Source organism: Miscanthus floridulus, chromosome 6, assembly GCF_019320115.1.
Source record: "Miscanthus floridulus cultivar M001 chromosome 6, ASM1932011v1, whole genome shotgun sequence".
NCBI lineage: Eukaryota > Viridiplantae > Streptophyta > Magnoliopsida > Poales > Poaceae > Miscanthus > Miscanthus floridulus.
In genome coordinates this window covers 15,042,106-15,067,989 of record NC_089585.1, presented here as the reverse complement: position 1 = coordinate 15,067,989, position 25,884 = coordinate 15,042,106, and the positions used below count along the sequence as shown (strand labels likewise).

Here is a 25,884-nt window from a genome sequence, read left to right as displayed (position 1 = left end):
CGGACGCGGGCAGCGGTGGTCGGTTTTATTCGGCTCTGCCGCGTCACGGATCAGGACGCGGCAGTGCTGCGCCAAAATCGGTGGCGCGGCAAGCCCTGCCCGGTCAGCGGTCAGCGACTCCGGTCGCCGCCACGTCAGCCCTCTGCCGCGCCACCATGCATGGCGCGGCACAGGCATTTGGCCGTGTCAGGATAATAGGCGCGGCCAAAAGTGTTAGTTTTTTTTAAAAAAAACCCGATAAATTTCAAATTAGTTTTCAAAAAGTGTTAAAATTTTAAAAAAAAATTCCAACTTGACAAGTCCCGTCGGCCGACTTGGCACACAAGCCTCGCATCGCCTTCCCTGGAGCAGGCCAGGGGGAGTCCCGAGAGAGCCTTTCCTTCCTCGCTTTTTATACCCCACGGCTCATGGCACGGGTCCCATGGCCCTGGCGCTTGCACAGTTGCACGACAAGTCTCCGGTAGACGAGGCAGTCGTACACGTTCTGTACGACGAAGTCACGAACCCTTACGCTGTAGATGGGGCCCAGCACGGCGCTCGCTCATGACTCGTGCGTCAGTCAGCCCCGAACACTGTATCGTCGCTTCTACAGTACTCCTACACTGTATTACTAGTATTTAAAAAAAAAAAAGAAACAGAGCGCGTATTGCAGAGTTTTCCTGTGTCCAGCATGGAGCACGGGATATGCCTGGCACAGAGCCGCGCTGCTCAGGACAGCTGAGAGGAGGCTGCAGACTGAGCAGACAGCAGAGCAGAGTACAGTAGGCTCTTTTCTCGGCGAAGAAAACGATACGTATGCTGCGTGTACGGCTGTACAGTACAGTACTGTACGACGGCGTGGCATTGGGGCATTGGCCAGCAGTACCCAGCCAGCCAGTTGGTGGACTGCGCCGACTGCACGTTGGCCTATTCGCTGGTCCAAAACTTCGCTAAAATCGGCTGAAAAACATCATTCTGACTGAATTGTTTTGAGAGAAAAATACTGTTTTCACTAAAAAGAAGTTGAATAAACCGAATATGGGTAAACCCCTTTAGTTTTGCTGTCCTTTTCACAACGGACGTGATCCGCGCAGTCGCCTGTTCCGTTCCCCACCCGGCCACCCCCGGAATCCGAGGGGCGCGGGGCCGCCGTCCCCGTCACGTGTATGGCTTGGGTACGCCTGCGCGACCGCGTCGGGAGGTTCGGTGGGTGGATGCGGGCGCCGACTCGGCCCCGCGGGGACGGACCGAAAGCCTTCACCATCCATCATCACCAGCCGCCAGAGAGGCAGAGACCACCGCGAAGCGCAAGAGAGCTCGTGGATAATAATTGGATGGATGGACGGATAATTGGAGGGCTCAGCTCAGGTCGGCCGTCACGCAAACGCAACTCACTTTCACAGGTACTGTCATCACACGCAGCCACGCAGGGAGAGCGCGCGCCAACGAGCGCAACTTGCGAGACCCGCTCGCTCGCGCGCGCGCTCAAGTCATCGGGCATCGCCCTCCGGGCCGGCTTTGCAGGTCTGCTGCGGCACGCCTGGTGCCTGGCCTGGCGCAGTGTGGTGCTGCATAAAGCTACCACCGCCTACTTGCACTCAGATACGAGTGTCAGGTCACTCTCGCCCACGCTAACCCAAACAACTAGCTTGATTAGCCGAGATATGGATAACTTCTAGATCGAGGACTCTTCTTGATTTGTATCTACGCCTAAACGCACCTGTTTCTATTCATGTCATTGACTGAGGCTCACAAGGTACACAACACAACACCAATCAATAAACACACCAATTTTGCCTGGTGTTCCCCTCCCCTCCGATCCACGGCGAATACAGCAAGATTAGCTTTCAGCTTACTCGTGCTGAAACAAAATACCTTTGTGCGTTCTCTTTTGCCTCCACCACCAGAGTAAAATTTACATTACATATATAGGAATTTGTTCCCATCCACACTCACTCGGTACAATAGTACACATCATGAAGCAGCCAACATTGACCGGCAGCTTCCAGGCACGTTCAAGGAACGAACGTCCTCGGTTTGTTCTGGCCAGACACCGCAACGTGACGACGGCGACCTTGATCCCTGATTTATTCGCTTCCAGTGCTTTGCTTGCAACATGCGGATTGAGGGAGGGGGTACCTTTTCATCAAAATATCCCTGCTGCAACTGCAAGGTTGTTTACGTTGTACAGAAAAGTACATTACAACCGGGCTTTCGCTAGCGCGGCGGGCTTGAAGCTCGCGATCCCGGTGATCTCTCTGCCGGTCACCAGGCTGTTGATGTCGTATGTGCCTTCGTACGAGTAAATTGGCTCCAGGTCGCAGAACGCCTGTGCAAGGTCGCGACAGTTATATATTAGTATACATACATACATACATACATACATTAAAAAAAGGGGGTGATGGTTGGTTGATGTGTAAACCACCACTGCAAAAAAGGCAACTAGCCATGAGCACTTTCGATATTACTCCTATATATAGGTCACCCATGACTGCATACCTTTGCCACAAGGAAATCGGCCAAAATTCCGTTCCCACCCAGCAGCTCTCGGCCAAGAGAAACCACCTCGCGGGCCATCCTGGAGTTCCAAGCCTAAAACGCGACACAGCCAGCAAGCCACTGAGTTATCAAAGCGAGAGACGGTGCAAAGAACGAGCATATCTGCCAGCTGAAGTCCACACACAGACAGACCTTCCCTAGGCTAGCGTGGCCTGCCGTCATTTTCCCCGACTCGTAAAGCTTGCAGAGGTGACAGCCAACAAGGAGCATCGATTGGATGTTACCGAGCATCCGGACAAGTTTCTCTTGGTTCAGCTGAAACGCCGCTAGAGGGACTCCAAACTGTTTCCTTTCTTTCAGATACCTGTTTTTGGTTTAGACGAAAGGTACAAGGTAAAATCATCGCCAGTGACAAAAAGTATCAAACGAATGGTGGTGCGTACCGGTGGCACATATCGAAGACCCCCATCGATATGCCAATTGGTTGCCATGCCACCATAATGCGCGAAATAGCAAGGACCTGCTTGCATAGTGAAAGTAGGTAAGCAGATTACATCACCGAGCTTGTGATTTGGCATAACAGAAGTAAAAATCAGGAGAGACAAAAAAAAGAGAGCATAACACAAGCGAAATCAGAAAAGTGCCATCAACACTACCTTGCTGATATCCTGAAATGAGGTGATGCCTGGCAATCGGTCTTCCTCAGGGACAAACACCATGTTAAAAACTATATCACCGTTTTGAACCATCCTGAGACCGATTTTGTTCTCAATCTTTGTAGCTTTCAGACCAGGAGCTCCTTTCCTCACAATAAACCTAGAAGCAATCAAATGGAAATGAGGAAACAAGGCAATGCAAAAAAAAAAAAAAAACTCGTCAACGTAAACGACTTCTTAACACGAAGATAGAATTAATGCATGAAACAACACATTAGGAAAAAAATATGGTATATTTGCAATTAGTTGGATGCTTCAAAAGGAAAGTTCATTGATGGTCCAAGACAAGATGACTTACCCATTTAGTTGTTGTGTATCTGCATTCCTAGCTAATACCACGAGCACATCGGCGAACGTACTGTTACCGATCCAGCGTTTTTGACCATCTATGTGCCACCCACCAGGTGCCTGTCCACCAAGATAAGCCAATCTTCAAGGTGCATACTACTGCTTGACAATAAAAATAAATGATCCAGAAATATTGAAAGTCAAGTGATCACATCTCCACAGCTTACAGCGTGTGCCTTCTAGGTTTTGTAGGATTTAGTTCCAGTATGAGAAGTTATGCTCTCATTTTTAGATTCAAATGCTTTTTCAAGGAAGATGTGTTTTATCAGATCTATAAATGCACACAGATCAATGGATGATGTCAAAAGCAGTGGCTCTGGGGTTCAACGCAAAACTATTTAATACAACTATACAAGTAATCTTGTAGTCGTATATAACCCTGCTCTTCACTTTTACTGCAAAAGGCAGGAAATGAATACTACACACAAATACCATCTAAATTGGAATGAGCAAAGTATCCTAGCTGTCCCCAAATCTATATCTTATACCAGGGTGTGCCAAGAGACAAAATGAATAAACTGAAACAAAATAATAAGCTTGTAGCCTTGTGCAGACTGTATTGAAAGTCCTCCTTTATAGATTCTTGAAAAATTCAAATGCATCAAAAGCTTAACCTTGGTCGCTGTAGTTCTCAGAGAGCTTGCATCACTTCCATAATTTGGCCCTGTCAATGCCTACAGAAGAGAGACCTTTTCAGGAGAAGACTCTGTCATTCCACATTTTTATGCCTAAGGATACTGTAACTTACCCAACAGCCAACAGTAGTAAGTTGAGCAAGGGATGGCAAGTACTTCTGCTTCTGAGCCTCAGATCCACAAAGAGCTGTTCTTCAGACAAAACAGAAAGAGAGAAAGAGAGAGAGCAGTTCAGCTCCAGCATTCGGAGTAATTGATAAAAATTCTTAACACAAGATAGTATGGATTAAAAATAAATCCAGCTTTTGAACCTATTGTCACCATCGCAAGAGAGGAGTGCACCAGTATAAATGTGGAGCAGCTTGCATCTACCCGTGCCATTTCTGCCATAGTAACAGAACTGGCTGTAATTGAAAGTCCTGGGCACCCATAACTCTGCAGTAACCAAGACTCGTATCAAACTTTAGAAATATTGGAGCACTAAAACATAAATGTAGATAATACATAATTCCATACACTTCAACACTCCACCAAAGAGGCGAAAAAAGGCATTCATGTTAAAGAAGAACAGTTTATAGTAAGTGATCATATATATTCTGAAAAGCCTTGGCAATTGACGACACTAAGCTCATGCAAACTAATCGGTCGAAGCCATTTGCACCTATAACTCTTCTAAAAAATTGAAACTAAAGTACTGAAGAGAACCATTAACATAATTGCTCAACTAAAATTGACTCTAACCCACACATTCAAGTAAATTTACCCATACAGAGAAAGGTAATTAACAAATAAAATGGTAACGACAATGTCAAGAAATCAATACCTTTATTGTACCACCAGCAACACCAAGGCTTGCAAGTTTAGGAATGGCATGAAATGGAAACTCTGCCTTTTCCCAGTACTGCAGTAGCGAATCAATAATGATTATGCGATTGTATAGAAAAGGTTGACCAGGAACTGCTTTAAGGACATTAGGAGTCAAACCAAACTATAAAAAAAAAGTGACTTATGGATAAGTAGACTGCAATGCAATCTAACAAGGTATTATAAAAACGAAAGCATATTTAGCAATGACTTATGTCATAAGCAAACAGCTTCAGATAGTTTAACCCGAGATGGGGTAACCAGGTACGTATACAAACAGACTAGTTAATACTCCAATTTAACATACCGCTGCCATAATGGGCGCGATTTCTTTCTCCACAATACCCCTGACCTTCTCCCTGATAGAGCGCTCTTCACTGGTCAGCAAATCATCAAACTGGTAGTAATCCGAAGCTGCAAATGAGGGTGTACATACTTAAAAGCCAATAAATAAGGCAGTATACTTTAATTTTTGTAACTGAACTGAATAGGCTTATTGGGGCTGTGGCTTATTGAACTGAATGTGTCTGCATGTACTGTAGCTGCTGCTACTGCTACCTGGCTGCTGCAGCTGCAGATAAGTTGCAGCCAGTACAGCCGAGCACAGAAACCTGAACTTTAGGTATTAGGATAATATATATCTAGGTTCATACCCCCTAAGCCACATAGAAGGTTGAGTAGTTCAATCCCTGCCCAGAAATGGTCAGGGTGCTGGTACTTAAGAATTACAGCAAAACAGGTCGGGAAAGAGGAGGACATGATGGCACAGTTGTGGCTGTGCATTGAAGCTATGAAAGCAACCCATCCAAGAAAGAAAGAGCCTACCAAAACACTAAATATATATATTTATTTCTGTTCACAACATGCCAAATCGATGCTTCTGTGATTGTAATTCGGCTCTAAGTCACAAATTCTAGAAAGCTGCATGACTCCAGGGTTGCACTAGGACTGCAACTGCTCATCTGCATAACTCTAGAATCATACAACACCTCTGTCGATCTTGATCGCGAAATCGTCGAGACAGCCCTTCCCTTCCCCCGAGCGCCGCCCCAACGGGTGACTCGGGGGCGACCACGCTGGCCACCGAGCTCACGCCCCCCCTCCTGGCCTCCCCTCCGTCTGCTGTCGCTGCCCTCCGGCGTGCGGCGGCGGCGGCCAGCGGCGGTCCCCAAAAAGGGCGCCTGTCCGCAGTTTCCACCCACTCCCTCTCTCTTGCTCCTCCACCACCCCTCCACCCCCTTCACCTGCGGCGGCGAACGGCAGCGGCCGGCCAGATCCGCACCTCTAGGGGCCGTATCTGTCGTCTGGTGGCGCCTAGGCCATCCGCGCGTCCCTCCTCGTCGGTGGCCGGCGGAGTTCGTCCGGGCGGCCGGGGCGGGACTGGGTACGCACGCATGGCGCCTGCTCTTGGTCGGCCCAGCCGACAGTCCTCTTCAGGCCTGTGCTGGGGGCCGGCGGCGGCTGGCCGGGGCGTGGCAGGGCCACCCCGACTGCGCTCCCTCCCCCTCCTCCACCGCTACCTTCCTCGGCGGATCCGGCGGTTTCAGTGGCCGGCGGGGCAGATCCGAGGGGCCCGGGGCTGGATCTGGCCTATCCTGCCACGGATCCGTGGTGGCCGGTCGGGACGCTACGGTTGGCCCGGCGTTCTGTGGCCTCGGTAGCCTGGCGGCTCGCCTGCGGCGGTCGGCCAAGGCTGCGGCTGCCTCCCCGTGCCTGCCGGCAACGGCAGGTAGCCGCGGCGGCCATGCTGCGCCTACCTTGGTCATGCCGGCGTCCATGACTGTGGTGGCTAGGCTGCGCTATGAGGGTCTGGCGCCTGCGGCGGGCGTCCATCGGATCTGGCCTGCCGTGGCCGGCGAACAGTCTTCAGATGAAAATCCTACCAGACTTCTTGCCTTGGGCCGACGACGGTGGCGCGCTAGTGTCATCACCTTCTTGGAGGCGTCGTCATTTTTCTGCTCATCGCTGGGGTTTGCTGGGCCAAGTCTAGGGACGAAAGTCCATCTTGGGTGCCTCTCCCAACGAAGTTGGCGTCCGCAGATGTCATTCCCTTGTTGAAGGCTTCGTTGTTGCACTCCGCCTGCTCTTCCCATGCCGTTCGCCGGATGTCGCTCCTTACTGTATTGTGCCTGCGTGTGCCTCATTCTACTCTTCGCATCGGTCAGCCCTGTCTCAGTTGATGTTGCCGCTGCGGTCATTCGGCTGGTCACAGTGGCTACCTGGTCGTTGTTGACGTTATAGCCGCAGTCGCGCGGTTCATAGCGGCTACCTGGTCACTGTTGATGTTGCCGCTGCAGTCGCTTGGTTCACAGCGGCTACATGGTCGCTGTTGGAGTTGCCGATGCAGTCGTTCGGTTGACCACAGCGGCTACCTGGTCGCTGTTGTCACCGTTATCTAGGTTCTTTCGGCGGTTGATCACAGCGGCTACCTAGTCGTTGTTGTCGCCATTATCTTGGTTCTTCCGGTGAATGCTTTGCCACCGTGGCTTCGTTTTCGGAGTGAGCAGCCTTTGCGTTGAATTTTTTTCCTACAGGTTCAGTCGGTTAGGTCTATGGTGAAGGGTCCTCTCCCTTCCGCCTTTATTGCTGTTTTCTTGTATCGGGTGCTTGGAGTCTTGGTAATCTTGGGATTACCGGGATGCCTATTGATGTAACTGTTTAACTGCCTCTACTTCCTCTTAATGAAAAACGGGCTATATGCCCGATCGAGAAAAAAACTCTAGAATCATACTCTAAAAGCCTAAAACTGTTGAGTACAAGTTCAGAAGCATTGCCATTTAATTGGAAAGCAACCTGCATATCTGCATATACTGGTGATCTAAATGATCTAAATGGGGCCTATGCAATAATTAAGGGAGCAGCTGGAACTGCAATGAAAACACCCAAACAGTACCAAAACTAGATAACAGTACCAAAATGGCCAGGTATTTGGATAGTTAGCCAATTATATGCTAGTACGAACGTCTTATCGAAATTGGTACTGAAAGAAGAGAGCATGTTTTCCCATGTCACTGTGCCAATCATTTCCTCAAAAAAACAATTGTACCAATCTCGGGGGGGGAGAGGAATAGCTGGACAAAACTGAGCAGCCAACCACCGCTGCAATCCTAACAGAGACAATTTACATCACACTCCTCACAGCACTCCGATTCCACGGCCCAAAGCTCACGATCCCCTCACTCCGTATCCCAGCCAGCAAAATTGAGTGGAAAAAAGAGAGGAATAAAGCACTCACCGGACGGCGGGAAAATGGAGGCCGGCGTGGCCTTCGGGAACGCGACGGAGAGATCCAACGACGGGAGCCCGACCTTGGCGCCGTCCTCCCGCCCATCGCCGCCCGTAACTGCACTAAAGGGCGTGTTTGGTGCCCTTTCCAGCCCAGCCAGGCCAGCTCCAGGCAGCCAGGCTGTATTTGTTCAGGCCAGATGCATGTAACAAGGGTTGTTTGGTTGCATGTATCTGTGGAACCAGGCTGGACTGAGACAGTGTTTGGTTGCATACATGTGTTTGTAGATTTAAAAAGCCCATGTATGGATCATTGTTTGGTTGGCTGCATACAATAAGTTCTAGTCACCTCTTGCATGTAGTGGTAACATTACCACCCACTAGTTGACATCAGATATTACATCAATTTTCAAATAAAAAAACCTACTAGCAAGGCAATAACTACTGCTATTACAAGTATAAATGAACTGTGGCACAAGCGAAAGCTGTCATTTTCATCATTTTCTAGTAGAGGTGCACTGACAGGTTATAGGGGAGGTGGATTTTCAAGTTGATCACCATAGAAAGCTAGCAAAGCTTCATTTCTTGTTTCGTATTTTTTTAACAGTTTCCCTTGAAACCAACTACTTGAGCATGTGCTTCGGCCCAGCTGGAGTAGACCCCAGGCTCCTTCCCAACATGAACAACATATCAAGCCATAGCTGAACATGTTCTCAGATCAATCAAAAAAATATCACAGGCAATGGACATATACTCAGATTAATCAAAATAACATCACAGGCAATGTGCATGTGCTCAGATCAATCAAAAAACATCATAGGCAATGAACATGTGCTCAGATCAATCCAAAAATATCACAGGCAATGGACAAGTGCTCAGTTCAGTCATAAAGCATCACAGGCAATGGACATGTGTTCAGATATAAGAAAACAAACATCACAGACAATAAGACAAGTGCTCAGAATAAAATTGTGCAAATCACAGGCATAGGCTGGTGCCCATATCAAGTTCAGAACCACAAGGTTCACATCACTGGCATAAGGGCAAATCAGGCTCTCGGGATATATGTCCAAAGTCTCAGCATAAGTGTAGTATCACAGAAAATTTATCATCATTGCACATGCCCAAAGCCTCAGTATAAATGTAGTATCATAGAAAATTTATCATCATTGCGCATGCCCAAAATCTCAAATCAAGTATAGTATCACAGAAAAAACATCATTGCTATTGCCCAAAGTCTCAGATCAAGTGAAGAATCACAGAAAAAACATCATTGCTATTGTCCAAAGTCTTAGATCAAGTGAAGAATCACAGGAAAAGAGCACCCTTCTCATTCTAAGCATGTTCACACACTCTATATCATTGTAGTTGTAAATTAAGTTCAAGTTCCTTTGGCGCTCCTCATCCCTAATGCTCATTGGACCATAACTGATCTGAGGCCGCTGACTCTGAAGCATTCTAAGTGTAGCAAGCAGCACGAGCAAAAAGAACGTGTCTCTTCTCTTCTAAGTCCATCTAGAAAAAATAAATGGAATTTAAGGACAAATGCTTAGAATGACAATGTCATCATCATGGACTTGGACAAAAACTCAGAAAAAGGATTCATCATATACTAGAACATGCTAAAAATAAGACTTTCATCATCACAGACTAGGACAATAGCTCAGAAAAAGGCATCATCATAGACTAAGGTAATAGCTTAGGACAAAAGGAATCATCACAGACTTTGACAATAGCTCAGACAAAATGGCAACTTCATATACTTGCTCATAATCTCACAAAGTAGGACATGCATCCAAATCCAAGAACGCAGGGCTCACTATCGCACGGTACAGATTATGGAGGAGGCGAGAGGGAGAGTAGAAATACAAAATACCCACGTCAACAAGCAGCAGCACCAGCAAAAGCCCAACCCAGCAGGTGAGAGAGCTCAGATCTGCAAGCACACAAGCAAAGAAAAGAGGATTAGCATACAGAAAATAGGATTTTTACTTGGAAAAAACAAGAAAAAAAATGAGACCTAAGAACAAGGATCCATACCGCAATAACAGCTAAGAAATCAGATCTGGTGTGCCTGCAGCGAGATCAACAATCAATGGTGACCTAGGGTTTCAAATCGTACAGAAAAAATGGAGAAAGAGAAGAGGAAAAACTCACTTGCTTCGAGAGAATGCAAATCCACGGCACCAGCAACAAATCGAGAGAGAGGGTAGGCATTAGGAGGCCACGAATCCATCAAGAACACCAGGGGGAGGAGGAAGAGGAGGTGGAACTTACCGGCGGCGCGGACGGGGAGCGACAAGAAGAAGAAGAGAGGGAGGCGGCGGGAGGGAAGATATAGAGGCGGTGAATGGCGAGAACGGGGGAGGTAACCCTAGGATCTTCACACCATCTCCAAGCGCACGGAATCGTCAGGTGCGCGAGCTCGTAGGAGGACGGAGCGAGCCAGGCTAAAGAAAAATGGTCGATTTGGGCGTTCCTCGTGAGCCAGGCCAGGAGGGGACTTTTGCACGAGCGGAGCCTGGCTCAAGAGGGTGGCTAGGGAACCAAACATGAGCAGGCTACATCCCGGGAGCCTAGTTTGCCCTTATGCGGGCAACCAAACACGCCCAAAGAGACCAGCCAATCATCATGCAACTGAAACGGCAGGGGGACAGATCACCCGACTCCGCACCAAATCGAGCTGTTCCACAGCGCAGGAAGGGAGGTCGACCCACCTCGCTTCCCCGCCATCCCAGCGGCGCAGAGGAAGGGTCAGCAAAGTCCTGCACGAGGCGAGGGTCTTGGAGTTCCCGCGCAGGACGCGGGGACAGGCTAGCGGGAGATGGAGGGAGTGCGTGCGACCGAATCTTTTTTTATTTTTTTAGCCTTTTTTTTTAAAAATTCACAAATATACACTCAAAGGAAAGATTTCAAAATCTAGACCCTTAACACGGCATCATCGTTGCTGGCGCCGAGATTACATGTCTCGACGCTAGGGCTCGAAGCAAATGTGACTGTGATATGACAGGAAGCTTGGCGCCAGTCATGGGCCCCAGTCCTTTCTCTCTTCCTTTCCCCCTCTCTCTCGCTTTTCCATCGCCCGAGCAGCGAACCACCACCGCCGCCCGTGCCCTCTCCCTCTCCCGGACGCCCGCACCCACGTGCCCTCTCCCTCGCCGCGCCCCGTGCCCGCGCCGGCCTTCCTCGCCACGCCGTGCCCCCGTCGGACCGCAGCGCCCCGCGCCTCTCTGGAACCCGTGGCCGCGCCGATCCCCACGCCCTCGCCTCGCCCGACGTGCCGCCCACGCCCATGGCCGCCTTGGCCATGCCTCGCCATGCCGGTGCCGTGACCGTGACCGTGCCGCCCGCCACCGCTGGCCTCGGCCACGCCCGCCGTCCCACCCGAGCCCGCGCGAGCTGGCCTCGCCGCGCGGCACACCGGGCATCCCGTGCCCCCGTCGGCCCCAGCACCTGCAGCGCCCGGCCGTGCCACCGCCCGCCCAGCTCGGCGGTCTGACCCACGCCCGGCGTCCGCGACTCCGTCGTCGGATAGGTAAAAATTATGAATTTACAAAAGAAACAAAATACGATTTCATGTTTACCACAGAAATAACCAACCTCATCATAGTCAAACATATGACCGCAATAATAGCATATTCCAAGCTCCGAAGGGACTAGACCATAGTTGAATTTAACACCACATTCGCACATGACAGGAGGTGCTTTGTAAATTACCTTTTCTTTCTTCTTTTCCTTAACCTTTCGTGGTTCTTCCGGCCATTTGTTCTTAGGACCATACGACCACTCCTTGAAACGACACTTCGCCGTTGAAAACACCTAAATAAGGTGACATTAGTACATGAACACATATAGCTCAATATTTCAACACATACACTTTGCACTTACTTCATGCTTGTTTGGACATACAAACTCCAACGTATTCTCAGGGTTTATCACAGCTTAATCTCCGCAATCGCACAGAGAAGGTTCCTCGAGTCGTCTAACTGTGGCTAGGTGCTTTTCCTTAGCTGTCATTGGTGGAGGGTTAGGGGGTAGAACCCACCGCTTGAAGTGCTCACGTGTATGTCTCCCTCTAAACCAATCGTCGAAAAAGAGGTACCTAAGATCAAACTTGTCTGCACCGTCGATCCACTGAAAGAAAAAGCACCTCTTATGGTCCTACACAACGAGATTCCAATAAAATATTAGTAGCATACTTACACAAATAAAGATAAAAGATAGTGGAAATAATTTCTTACATTAAAACGACTGCATGTGTAGAAGTACCTCGCCGCTGTGTCTGGATATTTTGATTGAAAAACGTGGGTCGGAAAACCACAGTCACAGTTAGGGACAGGGAGGTCAGGAGAGACGGGGACATCTTTGCTAGAGGCGTCGGGATATAATTCTCGAGGACGACCCCGTTTTCGCCAAAACTTCTCCCGATACATTTCTTGCATCTAACAAAATGGATGTAATTTAACAAACAAAAATCAAAATATCACAAATAAATGTCAATGAGAATCATAACTACAATGCAACCAATTTCGTTCTAAGAATCGAAAGCAATAAACATTAAACCCTAAACCTAGGGTTTCCCGTTTTATACACAACAATGAACCCATAACATAACTACATGCACTGCAGTTACCTATGTTTGCTACCTTTTTCACATCTTGGCATCATTCTACGGTTGTATAATATAAATATTGAGGGATAGAATAAAACCCTAAGTAATGACGATTCTTATATTGAAAAATCCGACTAATATATACCGAATCGTTGCGAAAAAAACTAGGAGGGGTGCGAGGATACCTTGCTCTCGAAGATCTACGGATCAAATCAAAGTTTTTAAGGTTCAATATGCCGATTTGTAAGGTAGGACGAAGTGGGAGAGAGAAAAAACTCGAGAGGGAGGAGAAAGAAGAGGAAGAAGACTCGAATAAGAAAGTTGGGGCCGGGGTTAAAACAAAAGCGGCGCCGAGCTTGACGCCAGGGTGACTGGCGCCGAGCTTCATGCCATGTCACCTTCACGTCTGCTTCGAGCCTAAGAGCTCGACGCCACCAACACTGACGTCGAGCTAAGGGTCCAGATTTTAAAATCTTTCCTCCAGAAATATATTTGTGATTTTTTTTAAAAAAAAGCTAAAACATAAAAAATTCGGTGCGTGCGAGGTGAGAAAGAAGAGTGGGCGACGGCGCTCTACTCTAGGCTTGATAGAGCAAGCTGGCTCGGCCCCACATGTCAGTGGCAGGTTTGAGGAGTCAGCTGACATAATTGAATATGGGCACATGGCAGAATGGAGAATAGCGGGTGATGACTGATGAAAGCTCAGACACGGCTCCGTACGAACACGGCAACTTCTCGCCATCAAGGCTTTGTTTGGTTTTGTGATATCGGACTGTTCGTTTGGACAAATATTCGTCACAAAAGAATATTCTGTATAAGTATTTAAATAAGTTTACACGTACAAATCTACTAGACAAACATGTCCATGTTTTCTAATCTTTATTATTAATAAATAAATTAAGGATTACTGGTATATTATATTATTACTTAGTAATTATAATGGTATAAGATTCATTTTGATAAGTGCTAATATGTTGACCGATGCCTGTTTTCTGTGCCGATTAGGCTGCCAGTGGTGCTAATTAACATATTTATTTTAAAATTAGTGATTGTGATGATAAAATTAGTATTAGTGTATATTTATTATTATAATTGCTTCCTCTATTTTTTTACATGTCACATTAGCTTTGTCCTATGTAAGCATTACTATCTGTGGCCATCCATTTTTAAAATTCTTATAGTTTCACAACATATGAATTATATATTATGAAAATGTTTGAATCTAAAAACATAAATCTTATACCATGAACCTATATTTTTTAATTGATGATCAAATATACAAATTTTGACTTAGCACCACTGGTAGAGAACAAAGCTTTACTCCCAGTGGAGAACCCCCTCTAGTCCCGGTTTCCCACCCGGGAGCTAGCATCCGGGACTAAAGGGGGTCCTTTAGTCCCGGGTCAGGAACCAGGACTAAAGAAAGATCTTTAGTCCCGGTGGGTAACACCAATCGGGACTAAAGATGCCTCCTGACATGCCACGATGGTCGGCACCCTTTAGTCCCGGTTGGTAATACGAACCAGTATTAAAGATTTTTTTTTCTTTTTTTTTCTTTTTTTGTTTTCTTTTTAAAATAGGTTTTTGAAGTCATATTGTACGCTGCTAATTATACATTTATACGCGCATATAGTATGTTTCGGTTCAAGCACAATGAACGTATTAAATCAAACAATTCAAGCATAGAAATATATATATATATATATATATATATATATATATATATATATATATATATATATATATATATATATATATATATATATATATTTACATGCATGCATGCATATGTGTATTTTACATTAGATTATTTCATGTGCATATATTGCAAAAGATTGCATTACAGTTGTTGTGATATAATAAGTTTTCTCTCATCCTCTAGCTTGGCTTCCATAGCAGTGCTGGGTCAAAGTAGAACTCGTCCTTGGAATCGATGACCTGCTCATTAAAAAATCCAGCTATAGACTCTTGAATTGCTTTGATTTGGTCTTGTCGTATGACCTTTTCCTCCAACCATCGAGCCTACAAGTTTGAATTAAAGAAAAATAAATTAATATATGTACATCCATATATATATATATATATATATATATATATATATATATATATATATATATATATATATATATATATATATATATAGAACTACTATCCTGTAGCTGGCTACAGAATAACTTATTCTGTAGCCACTTTGAGTTATGATAATTACTATGTTAATTTACGAGATTATAGTAACTCCTTACTAAGTGGTTTAATATAACGTTATGGTAAATATCCCCATGTGTTATAGTAATCCAACTATCGTAAATATGTATTGGCATTATGGTAAATTAGTATATAAAATTATAGTAAATGAAGGTGGCTACAGAATAACTTATTTTGTAGCCGGCTACTGAATAGCCTCTCCCTATATATATATATATATATATAAAGACATAGTAACACAATCAATAATAATAATTAAATGAATATATAGTGTATTTTTAACGTACTTTGAGTCTCTGTAGGAGTTCTTTGGGAGACCACCTTGATAAACTTGCAACCATAGTAACCACAGTAGTTGTTCCCCTGTTCCTGCCTCAGACACCACTTTACGAGAAAAAGATTTGTCATCTAATCTGGTGATCTGGTGAAAGCTATATGTTTAATTAATAAAGATAATGCGATTTAGGAGACTTATTTTCAAAGGGATTACATTCAGTGGCGCTTTACATTTTCCCATGTGTTGCTTTTCAATAAAGGTTTTCCAAATGCTGTCCAATAAAAAATTTACCACGTCATCAGATATAGTTAATCATCATGTTTGTGTGTATATATAGTTGCTAGAGATACCGAAATTACCTCTAGATAATATCTATCATATCTTGATAGTCTTGTTGTGGTTTTCTCATCGAGTCATAGATTATCAAGTGACTTTTCACCAGATCGATGTCCATCAATATCCAGTGATCGTTGCATGTGTTTATAGGATATAACGCATAACACTCATTAATTAACTAGAATCAACATATGAGCCATTAAGGATGATCGACATTATTAACACTCACTTGAAGTTGTAGAGAAAGAGTATATCCTTCTTGTGGCGTTGGTTCACTAAGAAGTTCATGAGGTTACTCTCTGACTCAGACTTCTAATTAGTCTTTGGAGTAACTGGGTCTTTGAATACTATATAGGGATCAACAAAACCAATTTCATTGCAGCCTTCCTTTCTGAGCTCTGTCATTATAAATCTGCATATATATAGTACTTGTTAGGATAATTTATATGCATATACACACATATGATGAGTTTAATAATAGATCGAAAGAATTATTACTTACAGACAATAGCAGCTAATGATAACTTTGTCCAGAGAGGTCAGGTGGTATAGTTGATGAAATTCTACAAAGTCAACATACATAACATCATCGCCACGGAACCAATGTTCGTCTCTAATTCTGACACCAACGCAGAAGTCTCCACCGGTAGACGCCTGCATGTACCACTTGTTTAGCAGGTACATTTGCGTCCCCAGATTAGATAATGCTTGAGGGTTGCATAGACTCTGGCCTAGTACAATTTTTTTCTTCCAAATATCAACCTCCACCGTACTCTCAATGTTTTCATCACCAAACATCTGGTAAAGGTCGAGACCAGTCTCATCAATAAATTCACCAAGGTGATCCAAATCGACATCCAGAGGTATGTTTGCCTGATGCATTAATCCTAAATTCGAACCATATTCATTACCAACAACTAGCGGGAGGACTGATTGGTGCGATTGTTGTCCAAGTTGTGCAACTCCTTTCCCTGCCCGCTTCTTTTTCTATGCCGCCTCAATTGACTTGGTGAGAGTGCGGTCATAGTCCGTTAATGTTGATTTCACGGTGGCTTTCTTTGCCGACGGGGATTGGGTCTTTGTTTGCGGGGCTGGCCTCTTGCTAGTAATTGGCTTCTTGGTAGGCGGGGGTGGGGGAGGCGTTGGAGACCTCCTTGGAGGTCTTGGAGGTGGTGGCAGCGGTGTTGGAGACCTCCTTGGAGGTGGCGGCTGCGGCGTTGGAGACCTCCTTGGAGGTGGTGTGGATGCAGCCTCGCCTTCCAACACATTGTCATCGTACAGAGCACTATGATGATCTGACGATTGAACAATTGGATTTTGGTTGGGGGAGGATCTGCTACAAAAAAAAGAATGACATATTATTATGAGCAGATTGTTAATTATTTAAACCAATATAAATTAATGATGTAGTATTTTCATCCGCACCTATGGTGAGGTAGTTCAGGAGGAGGTGGAGGCGACATCCCAGGAATGATGATGTAGCGCTTGCGCCATAGAATGAATGTCTTCTCTGCTTCTCCGAGAGTCTTCTCGCCATCACCTCCAGGAATGTCAAGGGGCAAATCACTAAAACCTTTTTCAGCTTTATCTACCGAGATGGTAGCATATCCTTCTTGGATTATATTCCCATGAATCCTTGGTGTCTTGGTTCGGTCGATAGGATTAACAAGACCGATAGCCACCTTGATTGTGGAATTCTCCTTCGGAATGTATAGCTCACACGATGTACAAGGTTCAGTGACGTTATCCATAGGGAAGCGCAGTCCTGTGTCCCCTTGATTTGGTATCTCTGTGGAAGCACAGCTGCTTTTCAACTGAACAGATTGGCTAATGTTGATTCCTGGCTCTGATGTCTGCTTGCTTGCACTCACTACTATTTGCACTTGCCTTCTGATTTCCTCCTGCATTCTCGCTTCAAGGTTTTTTCCTGCTCCTATGCTTCACGCACCGCTTCCTTCAACCTCTGGAGCCGTTGTGCCTCTTCTTCCTTCTTTCTCTGACGGCTTCTGTAGGAAGGTCTGTCCTGAGGGAATCCATGCTCCCACGAGACACTTCCTTTGCCTCTAGTTCGGCCACCGTGTTCAATAGCCCCGATGGCGTATGTCAGTTCATCTTTCTCTCTGTTGGGCCTAAACGCACCACTAGCAGTAGCTCTCTAAGCATAAAACAATCTTTCTGCTGCTTCTTGCAGTCTTGCGCCATAAACGCACTTCCTGTCTCCTGGTCCAGTGTTCCCCCATGAGCGAAAAACCAATTCTTTGCACGCTCTCCCCACTCGAGTGATTCTAATGTGATACCCTTGGCAAGAAGGTCTGCTTCCATTTTGTTTCACTTCTTAATGGTAGTCGGGTAGCTACCTGATCCCAAGTTATGGTGGTATGTCTTCTATTGGGCATTACATTGGTTCTTTATCACCCGACTCACACCCTCTTCCGACATCTTGTACTGTACAAACTCATCCCAATAGGGCCTCTGCTTTGAGATCGGGGCTGGGACAGTAAAATCTGGTGCTATGTTCTTCTTGACATACGTCGTGTATAGGTGTTTCTTCCAAGTCTAAAACTGGGTGGCCATCTTCTTCATTGCCCAATCCCTAACTCGCTCCTTCAATTCATCACCATCTATTATATCATCATAACCATCTGTTTGGAGCGTGAAATGTTCCAAGACATCATTCCAAATTAACGTCTTGTCATGATCGGAGACAAAACTGATATGAGGAGCATTAGTCTTCTTCTTCCATTCGCGGGTACTGATCGGGAGCTGATCCCGTACAAGGTAACCACAGTGGTGCATGAATTTTATTTTATTTGGCCCCCTGGTTTGCCTGTATCCACATTGAACTCCGAGATGATGAAGCGGCCCTCCAATGACTTTTTGGGACCTCGAACATTTTTACTCTTCGTTGTAGTTGTTGATGTCGATCTAGAGGGCTATAAAACATAAACATTATTTTTAATGTCATGAGCACACATAAGACATATGATAATATATATAGCTAATAATAAAAAATATATACTTGGCCAATATGTTGTTGCTCATTTTGTTCAAGAGCTAAGTACTGCCTCCCGTCATCTGCATCCTCTTGCACGTTATTTTTAGCACCATCATCGCCGGCAACTTGAGTGCCAGTGTTGATCAAATTCATCATTAACTCCTCCTCATCCATGTTTCTCGGGTCGGCCATCTAGCTTTAAAAAACAAAACCAATATATAGTACGTCAAATCTTTGCTTACATGCGTAAAATCTACGAACAATATGCATTATTAAATCTTGCCCCTCGGTCACGGACGCAATTCGCCACACTAGGGCGAACTGTGTCGGTACTAGGGCGAATTAGGGCTATACATAAATAGCTGATGGCGAATTGCGTCGGTGACTAGGGCAAACCACGTCGGTGACATCAACAACGCGGTTCGCCCTAGTCACCGACGCAATTCGCCCTGGTGTGATTGTTTAGCGTTAACGATAATGATAATACGAATGCTGATCGACTAGGCTGCGAGAGAGGGCGGTGTGACAAGAGTGGCGGTGCTCCACTCCGCCGTATATATGTTTGTACATATGGGTGAATGAGGGCGGCGGTGCTCCGCCATATACATAGAAACGCATGGGCGAACGAGGGCGGCGGTGCTCCATGACGTATATATACATGCATATGAATACAAATGGCGTATATATACGTGTCGGCGCGGTGGCCGGTGTGCTGACGACGACGACGTGAGGCGGGCCAGCGTGCTGACGACGACGACGTGAGGCGGGCCGGGGCGGTGTCGGTGCGTGATGTTGTGATCCTATGTACCATGTGAACCATGTAGTCATTCATCATATATCTTAAACTAAACATAGTCACTTTATTAACTACAATATATCTTATGCCGACACGTAATACGAATGTTGATCGACTAGGCCACGAGAGAGGGTGGTGTGATGAGAGTGGCGGTGCTCCACTCCGCCGTATATATGTTTGTACACATGGGTGAACGAGGGCGGCGGTGCTCCGCCGTATACATAGAAACGCATAGGTGAACGAGGGCGGCGGTGCTCCGCGATGTATATATACATGCATATGAATACAAATGACGTATATATACGTGTCGGCGTGGTGGTCGGTGTGCTGACGACGATGACGTGAGGCGGGCCAGTGTGCTGACGACGACGACGTGAGGTGGGCCGGGGCGGTGTCGTCGGTGCGTGATGTCATGATGTTGCAAGTTTCAGCTAGCTAAGTTACGTCTACCACTGCTTCGAACAAGACCTCGACATCCACCAGGGCTGCGCCACACTGTCGGAACGCATTGTCCACGATGGCCGAGCCTTAGAGCTCCGCCGGAAGGCATCGCGAGATTCATCACCGTGTGACTTCTAGAGACAACAAGGGCCGCCAGAGTAGGTTCTGGGCATACAGGTACCACATCCACTTGGACGGCAAGGCTGTTGACTTGCACGTGGCGTGCTTCAAGGAAATGATTCACCGCAGCCATGGCATGTCGTTGCCCTAAGACGCCATTGTTGAAACAGACAACCATGGCATGCCCCCCAAGACGACGGCAGCAGTTGATGGCTCCTCCGCTATGGACGATAAGCAGTAAAAGACCCCAACCATGCACGGTCCCTCACTGATGCCGTTTCACCATGCACGATGAAAGCCGAGAGAACTCTCACCTCGGGCGGGCGTGGTGGAGGGCCACGGGCGCGCGTGGCGGAGGCCGGGCCGCACGAGGTCGTCGGCGGTGGAGGGCCGCATGAGGCGAGGCACGGGCTCCGGTGTCACGGGGGTGGGCTGATGTGTAGGGGAAGACGAATCGGCGGCGGCGCGAGGAAGAAGAGAAAGGGCGGCGGTGTTCGACGAGGAAGAAGAGGAGGGGATCGATCTACGCCTGGCCCTGGCGGTTATATACCTGGGAGATTTACTCCCGGTGCCAGCCACCAGCCGGGAGTAAAGGTCCTTTACTCCCGGTGCGTATTACCAACCGGAGTAAAGGTCCCTTTACTCCTGGTGCGTGTTACCAACCGGGAGTAAAGATATACCTTTACTCCCGGTTGGTAACACGCACCGGGAGTAAAGGTTTTTTTTGGCGGGCCACGAAACTGCAGCCCACCTTTACTCCCGGGTGGGCTTCCCACCCAAAAGTAAAGGTGGGCTGCAGTTTTGTTTCCCGCCTGTTTTGAGCAATTTTTTTAATAGAAATATGTATTTTCTTGTTAAATACATAGTAAATTAAATAAAAGGCATAAAATTATTTTGTTAAAAATATAGATTTTCTTTTTCTTTATTGCACATAGGAAAAATCTATAACCTAACTTTTTTATTTTTTGTTATAATTATAAAACATAATGTAAGTAATATTTATTATTTTGTTAATGCAAAAATGTAGTGTTTAATTAAAATTATTAAAACTATTGGTTTTGGACAGGAAATTTATTTTCACATCATTTTAACGTTAGTATTTTAATTTTTCATCACTCAATATCCTAATTTAATTTTTCGAGAGAGAATCCCACCAAATCAAACATTGATTTAATTTGAAACACGATATAATAAACATCTGAATTCACAATTATTACATAATATCTCAAACACACACTACATTAAATAACTATATCATCAAGTGGGCATAGCAGTGAACTTCTTCTTTATATATGTCCCTTGGTTATGATCGCGTCGTAACCAAGAAGTGTCCTTATCATTTACCAAGATGCTAGGGTCTTTGTTCACTTTAAAGGGTGGAATTCGGTCATACTTTTCATAATCTTCTGACATGTCCGACTTGTCCTCAATTCCCACAATGACTCTTTTCCCTGAAAGAACTATATGACGCTTTAGCTCTTTGGTTGAGTCATTATCGTTTTTCTCTCTTTTTGGTTTGGTAGACATATCATTGACATAGAACACCTGATTCACATCCTTGGCAAGGACGAATGGTTCGTCTTTGTACCCAATATTACTAAGGTCTACTGTTGTCATTCCATACTCATTGTCTACTATTACCCCGTCTCCGGTCACCTTGACCCATTGGCACTTAAACAATGGGATCTTCAAAGTCGGTGCATATTCTAGTTCCCATATTTCATCTATGCGGCCATATTTCATCCAGGTTGCTTCGGGCCTTGGATGAGCACAGGCATCATAATGAACTTTCGCTTCATGCATAACCAAGGAGGAAGGTTGTAGATACTTAGAATAATAGGCCAAGTGCTATGACTACTATTCTGCTCTCCAAAAGGATTAATACCATATGCACTTAAAGCAAACCTTAAGTTTCTTGCATCATTTGCAAACTTTAGGAATTCTCTGTCGATTGCTCTCCACTGGGACCCATCAGCAGGGTGTCTCAACATATTGTCTACCTTACGGTCTTCTTTATGCCATCACAACAATTTTGTATGTTCTTTGTTTCTGAACAGACGTTTCAAGCGTGGTATTATAGGAGCATACCACATAACCTTGGCAGGGATTTTCTTCTGTGGACATTCGCCCTCAACATCACTAGGGTCATCTCGCCTGATCTTATACCGCGATGCATGGCATACCGGGCATGCATCAAATTTCTCGTACTCTTTGCAACGGTACAGGATGCAGTCATTAGGACATGCATGTGTCTTCTCGATTTCTAGCCCCATAGGACAGACAACTTGTTTTGCTTTGTAGGTAGTGGCGGGCAATTCATTGTACTTCGAAAGCATCTTCTTTTGGATTTTTAGTAACTCTCCAAATCCCTTGTCAGATACACCATTCTTTGCCTTCCATTGCAGCAATTCTAGTGTGGTTCCCAACTTTTTCTGCCCTGCATCACAAGTTGGGTACAATAATTTGTTGTGATCTTCTAGCATCCGCTCGAACTTGATCTTCTCCTTTTCACTTTCACATTCTCTTTGTGCGTCATGAATGACCTGACAAAGATCATCAGCAGGCTCATCTTCTATGGCTACCTCTTCTTCAGCTTCTCCCATTGCAGTATCATTGAAGCACACACCATCGGGAATAATATCATTGTCGTCCCATTGTTCTTCTTCACCTTCTTCCATTACAACGCCGGTTTCTCCGTGCTTCGTCCAACAAATATAGTTTCGCATAAAACTTGACTTGAACAAGTGTGAATGAAGAGTCCTTGAGCAAGGATATTCCACCGTATTCTTATATATGGCACATGGGCAGCACATGAAACCATCGTGTTTGTTTGCCTCGGCCGCACGTAACAAAGAATGCACACCATCAATGAACTCTTGGGAGCGGCGATCAGCATTGTACATCCAATGCCGACTCATCTGCATTACATAACATAAATACTATATTAAAACCTAGATCATAATTAATTATTTATACAACATGTGTGCCACCACAAAAGGTACAAATTTATGAAAGCATCGCTATAATGTAGACAATCCCAACTACCACTAAAAGAACTAAAGCTAAAATACATTTCAGGAGCACAAGGATTTCGTGACCAATCTCAACTAAAACAGACAGATCCCCTGATTGTGCAACATCTTTGGGCTTCTTCGGCTGGATCACTGCCTTATTAGTCGCCGTATCTGCCTGTTGTGCAAGATATTTTTGCACGAGTTCAACATACTCTTCCTCCCATTAGAAGCCTAAACATCGTCCACTGCCATCCCACTGAAATTAAAATAAAAAATTAGAACTTTAATCATAACCATCATGAAAATAGGTATAAACTAACCATAATCATTAAATACGATAAAATAACTCACATTACGATCCGGACACTTGTAGAAGATATGATCCTTGTTGGGACACTCCTTCTTCACTCGGTACTTTATCACAATCTTCGTCTCATCATGACACTTGTTGCATGAAATGAGAGGGAGGCCCGACCTAAGTCGCTTTGGAAACCTATGAGAGGTCGAGGACCCGGAAGCAGTTGATATCTACTCTCTATACTCATTTTTTAATACACTATAAATTTCTTATTTTATAAATAAATAAAATTAAGAAACTATAAAATTATCTATATCTCTAAACAATGATATTTTTAATGGTCATTGTGTTCTCGTCTTTTACTGCGGCAGGTAAGTAATTTACATGATATTTTCGTAAATTAACAGAAGAATGGGAGTGTACACACATAACAATCGATTATTGTTTATGTTTATATATACTACGTTTGGGTACGGTGATTGACAGACTACTGCGATGATATCGGGACGTGTGAATAAATAACCATCCGTACTAGTTGACCTTGCTTACGTGATCATCTCGGCGAGCATTTCTCCACCGGACGACACTGTACTTGGTCAAGGAAGAGCTCCGATTCTACGAGGAATGGAACACGGTCTTCCACGACCGTTGTCGCTCTCCCTCGTAGAATCAAAGCTCCTCCTTGATGTCCGTTACCGCTCGGCAGAGAACATGCTCGTCGAGCTGAACACGGTCCGCAAGTTTAACTAGTACGGATTTTCTATAATTTTCTAACTATTTTCTAAGTTTTTCATTTCATAAAAAGTTAAAATAAAATGTTTAGTCGCGGAGTCCATAGAAATGACCATATTTTGACCTAGCAACGCATTGTCAATTGTCATTGCGTTGCATTGCACCCCGGATCGGACTCCGAACAATAAAATACTATGGTCGATCGATGCCGTTCTTTGTCGTATAGTCGCACGGCGACGGCCGACGGACCCGTTCAACCACCAAATTTGTCAGGCCCGGCTGTTCGGGCGTATCGTCAAAAAAGAACGGATTTGCTTTCTATTGCACGGCCTTGCATTGCATCTGTCATACCAGTCAGAGGCACTAGTCCCTATACTCATTTTTAATACACTATAAATTTCTCATTTTATAAACAAATAAAATTAAAAATCTCTAAAATTCTCTATATCTCTAAACAATGAAGTGTGCTATGCATGCTACAAATGAACGGTGAATACTAGTTTTTAATAGCTACTTTAACCTTCCTTCATGTAAATATGCAAGCTTGAAGTGATTTTGAGCTCAAATTGCTTACAAATGAAAAAAAACCACAATAAAGAACTATATATATATAGTGAACAAAATGAGATAAGACAATGGTGAAAAATGAGAGTATGAGATTGGTAACCTTTACAATTGAAGAATCGACGGAGGAATCGAAGAAATCGACGGAGGAATCGAAGAATGGATGGAGGAACAATGGAGGGAGGAAGAACACTAGTGCAGTGAGCTTCAAAATGTGCTGAGCTCGGGCTCGGGGAGGAAGAAGGAGACGGCCGATATATAAAGGGGGACCTTTAGTCCTGGTTGGTGGCTCCAACCGGGACTAAAGATCCCTCCCAACGGCTCCTGCGGTGGCAGAGACCTTTAGTCCCGGTTAGAGTCACCAACCGGGAATAAAAGTCTACCTTTAGTCCCGGTTAGTGGTTCCAACCGGGACTAAAGGTCCCTGCCAGCTCTGTCTGGCGCAGTAGCCATTGGGAGAGACCTTTAGTCCCGGTTGGAGCCACCAACCGGGACTAAAGGTATCTCTAGTCCCGAGCACAAAAAATATCGGGACTAAAGCCCATTTTAATCGAGGATCAAAGGTATGTTCTCTACTAGTGGACAATCCTAATATGACATGTAAAAATAGAGAGACTAGTTACTATTATTTTAAAATAATAGATATAATTATTCAACTAATTTTACATCTATTTTCATCCATTCAATCAAATAGAAAAATCGTTCGTCTCATCTATCCAACCAAACAAATAGCTTGTATAAACTCATCTTAAAATCTATGAATAGCCATATTCCATCTACTAACTTTATTCTTAGACCAAACGCATGTATCACTTCTCCCTATCAATCGCGCTAATTTGAATACGTGCGTGTTCGGTGTTCCCTTCCATGTGGAGAAAATTACAACCTTCTCTCGCCTGCGAATTATATGTCCAAAGTGCATCACTTCGCTTTCCGTTAATGTCAGCTTTGGTGGATAAACCAGATAATTCCAACCTCTACAACGACGATGCGATGTATGGACTTGTATATGGGGTGCTGTTTTTTTTTCACTTCATCCAAGGCTTACGAATAAGTCATGAAAAATCAGCTTTTGTCCAATTTTGCGAGTTTGGGATTTGGTCCAAACGGTGAGGTAAATCAAACCGTACGTTTCGGCCCGTTTCATCTACAGTGGTCATCCCCACAGCTTTACTCGCCTGCTTCCGCTTATTCGTCCTTCTTCTAAGGTCGCACACATCTTGCAGAC

The 25,884-nt window shown here is 45.1% G+C and overlaps 1 protein-coding gene across 1 annotated transcript; it reads right to left on the bottom strand.

The window, feature by feature from the left end:
• Window positions 1-1,492: 1,492 nt before the first annotated feature.
• LOC136457722 (acyl-coenzyme A oxidase 4, peroxisomal-like) lies at window positions 1,493-11,067 on the bottom strand. The gene is made up of 13 exons (XM_066457741.1): window positions 10,984-11,067; window positions 8,277-8,384; window positions 5,349-5,455; window positions 5,001-5,078; window positions 4,489-4,612; window positions 4,291-4,364; window positions 4,157-4,216; window positions 3,493-3,602; window positions 3,135-3,294; window positions 2,922-2,998; window positions 2,671-2,842; window positions 2,479-2,571; window positions 1,493-2,308 (listed from the first exon to the last, which is right to left on the bottom strand). Exons 1-13 carry the CDS (start codon window positions 10,997-10,999, stop codon window positions 2,180-2,182), a joined length of 1,308 nt encoding a protein of 435 aa, XP_066313838.1. The 5' UTR covers window positions 11,000-11,067; the 3' UTR covers window positions 1,493-2,179.
• Between the last annotated feature and the right edge of the window lie 14,817 nt (window positions 11,068-25,884).

Coding starts and splice junctions, on each gene's coding strand:
- LOC136457722 (XM_066457741.1), bottom strand. Junction 3,295..3,492: donor GATACACAACAACTAAATGG/GTAAGTCATCTT, acceptor GATTGCTTCTAG/GTTTATTGTGAGGAAAGGAG. Junction 2,843..2,921: donor GTCTTCGATATGTGCCACCG/GTACGCACCACC, acceptor AACCAAAAACAG/GTATCTGAAAGAAAGGAAAC.